This window comes from Gekko japonicus, unplaced genomic scaffold (assembly GCF_001447785.1).
Source record: "Gekko japonicus isolate JY-2015 unplaced genomic scaffold, Gekko_japonicus_V1.1 scaffold3289, whole genome shotgun sequence".
NCBI lineage: Eukaryota > Metazoa > Chordata > Lepidosauria > Squamata > Gekkonidae > Gekko > Gekko japonicus.
In genome coordinates this window covers 10,867-16,488 of record NW_015167636.1, presented here as the reverse complement: position 1 = coordinate 16,488, position 5,622 = coordinate 10,867, and the positions used below count along the sequence as shown (strand labels likewise).

The window sequence follows — 5,622 nt, the reverse complement described above, 5'->3', positions numbered from 1 at the left end:
CCCCGGCGCCCTCCTCGCCCTACTCCCCGGCGGCGGCGGCCTCGCTGGCGGCGGCGGTGGTCTTCCTGATCGTCTTCACGGTGGCGGGCAACGTGCTGGTGGTGCTGGCCGTGCTGGGCGGGCGGGCGCTGCGGGCGCCGCAGAACCTCTTCCTGGTCTCGCTGGCCGGCGCCGACATCCTGGTGGCCGCCCTGGTGATGCCCTTCTCGCTGGCCCACGAGCTGGCGGGCGGCTGGGCCTTCGGGCGGGGCTGGTGCCGGCTCTACCTGGCCCTCGACGTCCTCTTCTGCACCGCCTCCATCGCCCACCTCTGCGCCATCAGCCTCGACCGCTACTGGTCGGTCACGCGGGCCGTGGAGTACGGCCGCCGGCGCACGGCCCGGCGCGTCAAGGGGGCCATCCTGGCCGTCTGGCTCCTCTCCGCCGCCATCTCCTGCCCGCCCCTCTTCTCCGCGGCCGCCCCGGCGGGGGGCCCGGCGGCCGGCTGCCGCCTCAACGACGAGACCTGGTACATCCTCGCCTCCTGCGTCGGCTCCTTCTTCGCGCCCTGCCTCGTCATGGGCCTCGTCTACCTCCGCATCTACCGCGTGGCCAAGCGGCGCGCCGCCGGCAGGAGCCTCTCCCAGAAGCAGCCGCGGCCCCCGCCGCCGGAGGAGCTGGAGCTGGAGGAGAGCAGCCCCTCGGAGAGGCGCAGCCGGGACGAGTCCCCCCGACGCGGCCAGCGGCGCTCCTTCGCCGCCCGCCCCGTCGACTTCTTCGCCTCCCGGCGGCAGCGGCGCGGCGGCGGGGGGAGCGTGGGCAGCGGCGGCAGCGTGGGCAGCCAGGCCCGCGAGAAGCGCTTCACCTTCGTCCTGGCCGTGGTGATGGGCGTCTTCGTGCTCTGCTGGTTCCCCTTCTTCTTCAGCTACAGCCTGTACGGGATCTGCCGCGAGGCCTGCCGCGTCCCCGAGGGCCTCTTCAAGTTCTTCTTCTGGATCGGCTACTGCAACAGCTCCCTCAACCCGGTCCTCTACACCGTCTTCAACCAGGACTTCCGCAGGGCCTTCAAGCGCATCCTCTTCGGAGGCAGCAGGAGGAGGAGGAGGAGGAAGAAGAAGCAGGAGGAGGCGGCGGCGAGGAAGACCACCCTCTTGCCCTGACTGGGGGTCGCAGGGAAGGCGCCGCTCGAGCGGGCAGAAAGCGGCAGGGAAAGATGGAGGAGGGGGCCAGCCGAGATGGCCTGCCAAGAGGGGGGGGGGTGCTTCTCTGGGCCAGAGCAAAAGGGGGGGGGGGGCAAGACGCACCAACAGGGAGGGAGGGGGTGGAGGCTTAGGAGAGGCCCCCCCCCACTGGGCTTGTTCCAAGCAGGGCCTCCATTTGTGGGGGAGGGGAGGCCCCCCCCCCCATTGGCAGTCTTTTATACCTGACAGAATTTATATATTTTCCAAGCCGTTCTGAAGAACTATTTGAGCTCCGTTTTTCCAAATCGATCCTGGCTGGTTCCCCGAGGGCTGGTGTGGCGGCCAACCATTCGGTCATGTTGGCGCCAGCGCTCTGGGGCCCTGAGGATGAAGGTCGGTCTGGAAGCGACTCTGGGCTGTCGGAACTGTCCCAGGACATTTTCTAGTTGAAATCATGTCACAACTTTCGCCAATGAAAGTTTTGTTTCATATTTTATTTGAAATGACTCCTCAAAGTTTTTAAGAGGTGTGTGTGCATGCCCGTGCAGTGGGTGCATGTGTGTGTGGGGGTCAGTTTGCATTTTTTAAATGTTTACAAGTTCAAATACTGTTTCTGGGGGAATGGGCCATACTGATCGTTTTAAAAATTCCCAGAAATTATGTCTTGCTCATCCACCTGTAACTTATGAGTAGCTGCTGAACAGGCTTGTGGCCTGCTCTTTCCTGCTTCCAGTAACCAACCCCCCCCCCCCCAGTGGCTGCCTTTGCTCAGCGCCTCTCTGATTCAGAAAGCTGGAGACTCTGGTGGGTCAGACAAGGGCAAGGTGAGATCTGTCCCAGCAAGATGGGATTTGACAGGGAGGATCTACCTTGGGGAAGGTATAATCTGGCCAAACTTTAGAACAAGGATAAGGAACTGCATTAAGATGTGAGCAAGGCTCCCTCTGTGCTGTGGAATCTTGTGAGCAAAAATTCTACTTTGTGAGCCACTGGCATTAAAGTTGTGAGCTAAGACAAAAAGGCGTGAGCCAGAGGCTAAAAAACTGAGCTAGCTCACACTGACTCAGCTTAGAGGGAACAGTGGATGTGAGAGTCTTGGGGAGGGGGGGCTTCCAAAATATATTTGGCTTATATTTATCATTTTTACCAGTTTAGGCAAAGTTATTTCTTTTAAGTAAAGACATTTTAGGGGTCCCTCTTTCACTGGTTTGGTAAGAATCTATTGCAGAGTTTTGGAAGTCCCCATTTTAAAAATAGGGGGGCCTAAAGGGGTGTGTAAGTGGGGTTGCAAGCAGCAGAAAAGGCCAGCAGGGAGTGTGTGTGTGTGGGGGGGGCTACTGGTGGTCTTGGCTATGAGACAATGCCCTGCAGATGCCTTAGACAGTGTGGAGAGGAAGGGTATGGCTATTTAAATGAATTAAATAACCCAGGGAGGGTGTGCTGGCAGGAGGGCCAGCCGTCCTGCAACTTCCTTCTCAGCCACTGCTGCATCGCACCCCGAGAGAGGACAGCCAAGGACAGAGGCTGGCACCCCCCAAAAAACCGTTGTGCATCTGCCCTGTGCCCCTGGCATGCAGCAGTTGGCTGGGGCAAGGGGCAGAGGGAGAGGTGGGGCTATGCTTTGGGAGCAGTGACTTTGTGTTTCCATAGTCTGGGCCCTTGGCATGAGGGGGGGGGCATCTTTGGCCAGGGGCCCCAGATTCACTGAGACCACCCCTGTGTGGGAGAGAGAAAGAGGGGCCCATCAGTCATCCAGGTTCCCACTCTATAAAATGTGTATATGTATTCCATATGCATCACTCTTTGCCTGAGTTCTTCTGACTTTGGCCATAGTCTGCGGTTTGGCTCCCTTCCTCAAGTGATCTCCATGGGTGGGTTCAGAATGTAGCCAGGTTCACTTGGTTTATAATCTGTCACAACAACAGTGGCCTACTCTCCAGGGTTGTTGTAAGCCACTCTAGCTGAGCTTTGCCCCCCCCCCCCCGGGCAGCCTGGGGATAATAACCATGAAGTACATTGGATACCTTCATGGACCATTGGACAAATTATGAAGATCACCACAGCAAGAGAAACAGCCTGTCTTGCAGGGCTGATGTGAAGATTACTACTCATGGGTGTAAAGTGCTTTCAGCAGATAAAGTGCAGCTGGCTACTGCAGAGGGACAATGAAGTTAGATTTTGTTTACATAATTGGTCCCCCCCCATAAGGATATGCATAAAAAAACCCTTGTAATTAAGAGGTGAGTTAGAGCACTTAAAAGTTCACTTGTGTTCCAGAAGCATAGAAACGGTTGGTGCGGGGTGTCCCTGCCCGGCAACCTTACAAATGCTGCTTATTTACAACACTGTTAGCCGTGGTGCTCTCCTGACCTGGGTGGCCCAGGCTAGTTCAGTCTCGTCAGATCTCAGAAGCTAAGCAGGGTCAGGCCTGGTGAGGGCTTGGGTGGGAGACCACAAAAGACGTCCAGGGTCACAGCGCAGAGGCAGGCAGTGGCAAGCCACCTCTGAATGTCTCTTGCCTTGAAGACTCCACTGGGGGTCGCACTTTATATCACCACCAAGTACACAAGTCTTTAGTAAAAGTCTGAACTTCTGATTCTGACAACCAACCTCTTGCAAAGAAGAAGAAGAAGAGATTGGATTTATACCCCGTGGCCCTTCACTACGCAAAGGAGTCTCAGAGCGGCTGACAAATTCCTTTCCCTTCCCCTCCCCACGACAGACACCCTGTGAGGGAGGTGGGGCTGAGAGAGTTCTTGACAGAAATGGCTCCTTTTCAAGAACAGCTCTTATCAGAACTACGGCTTGCCCAAGGTCATCCAGCCAGGTGCCAGTGGAGGAATGGGGAATCAAACCCGGTTCTCCCAGATTAGAGTCTGTGCACTTAACCACGACACCAAACTGGCTCTCAGCAAAGCTCATCTTAAACTGCAGAATGCAGCCATGTGCACATTTAACCAAAAGTAAAATATTATTCAAGGAGTATTAGGACTGTTGACTTACAAATTCTGAACATGTAACGAACAGTGCAATCCTGTACAGCATTGTGTAAGTAACTCTGCATAGGACTGCACTGTAATTCATTGAGAGGGGAGCCAACCTATTGCGGAGGCTGACCTCACACATGCTGATCCATAAAGACAGGGGTTGCCTCCTCTTTTCTTGTGATCATACAGGTGCTTGCCCCGGGGACCTGTCTGCCCCCTCACTGAGCCCTTCATCTCTGATCTCCTCATACAGACCTGCTGTTCTCTTTAATCAAATGAAGGCTTATAGAGAAATCAGGGAGTGAAGGGGCTACTCGGTTCCTCGCAATGCCCCGGCGCTTCCTGATTTCAGCACGGCAGAGGAAGACGGAGGCTGAAAGAAGAGGAAGGGGGGGGTCGCTGAGGACTAAGAACTGCTGCTTGTAGAGCTGCCTTATTGTAAGCAAGCACAATATGCAAGAATGGTGGGAAGTGCTTACTGCAGATGATGCACAGATGTGTGTGTGTGTGTGTAAAACACCTTAATTTATTGCTCCCATACTTTTCAGATCATAAATGGATTTGCAAGTGCAAATGTTTCTGTTAAACATCTTTTTTAAAATCCTCCTAGAAAGACAAAAACTAATGATATCTCAAGAGTACAGATGGCACGGACTGGGAAAAGGTGGTTTGGTTCAGGGTCCATGGCTGCCCACGGATCGAACCCTGAACTGAACTGAGCCACAAGGCCCATTTAGGAACTACACCAGCTTGTGTGGTTCATGGCCCTGCAAACCCCGATGAAAGTGGTTTGCAAAAGCCCTTTCAATGGGGTTTGCAAAAGCCCGAAAAACAGCTGAGAAGCAGGGAGCAGCTAGCTCCCTGCTGCTCAGCTGTTTCGAGCTGTCTTGTGCAGTGCCTGTAAACTTTAAAGCCACTGCACAAGACAACCCAAAAAAACAGCTGGGAGGTGCTCCCACGGCAGCCAGGAGAAAGGGAGGCATCACCCAGGAAGAAGCTTCCCTTCTCCCTTCCTCCTGGCCACGAAGGAAGAGGCTTCTTTTCTCCTGGCCACCACAAGCCGTGGCCAGCGGAAAGGTGGGGGTGAAGTACCACTGGGAAGGCACTTCACCCCTTCCCTCTAAGCCCTTCTTTCTGCTCCCTGCGGCTTTCCCCAATGAAACACTGCAGGGAGCTAAGAGTAGTGTTTAAATGGCTCTGAGCCATTTAGACCAAACAGCTGAGCGATGGCAAGCTCCTGAAGAGCAGAAAGTCGGGGCAAACCCCAGTTTCCTGCTCTTCATAAACCATCACGAGCCACCACGAATTGCGTCAAAATCTTCAGTTCTTCAGTTCATGAATTCTGGTTTACAAACCCTGAACAGACCAAAGTTTGGGATGAACTTTGGTTCATCAGCCGGTTCGTGCCCCCATCCCTACTCAGGAATTCTGTCCTCATCACACTTGTTTGTTTTGTTTGCTTGATTTATCCCTCA

General features: G+C 54.8%; 1 protein-coding gene across 1 annotated transcript in view; it reads left to right on the top strand.

The window, feature by feature from the left end:
* The window catches only part of ADRA2C (adrenoceptor alpha 2C), a gene marked incomplete at both ends in the record, with an annotated part of 6,846 nt that extends 5,764 nt beyond the window's left edge, over positions 1 to 1,082 (top strand). Inside the window, one exon of the mRNA XM_015414067.1 lies at positions 13 to 1,082. Within this exon, the coding sequence (XP_015269553.1) occupies positions 13 to 1,082 (1,070 nt within the window). The remainder of the gene's footprint in view (positions 1 to 12) is intronic.
* Between the last annotated feature and the right edge of the window lie 4,540 nt (positions 1,083 to 5,622).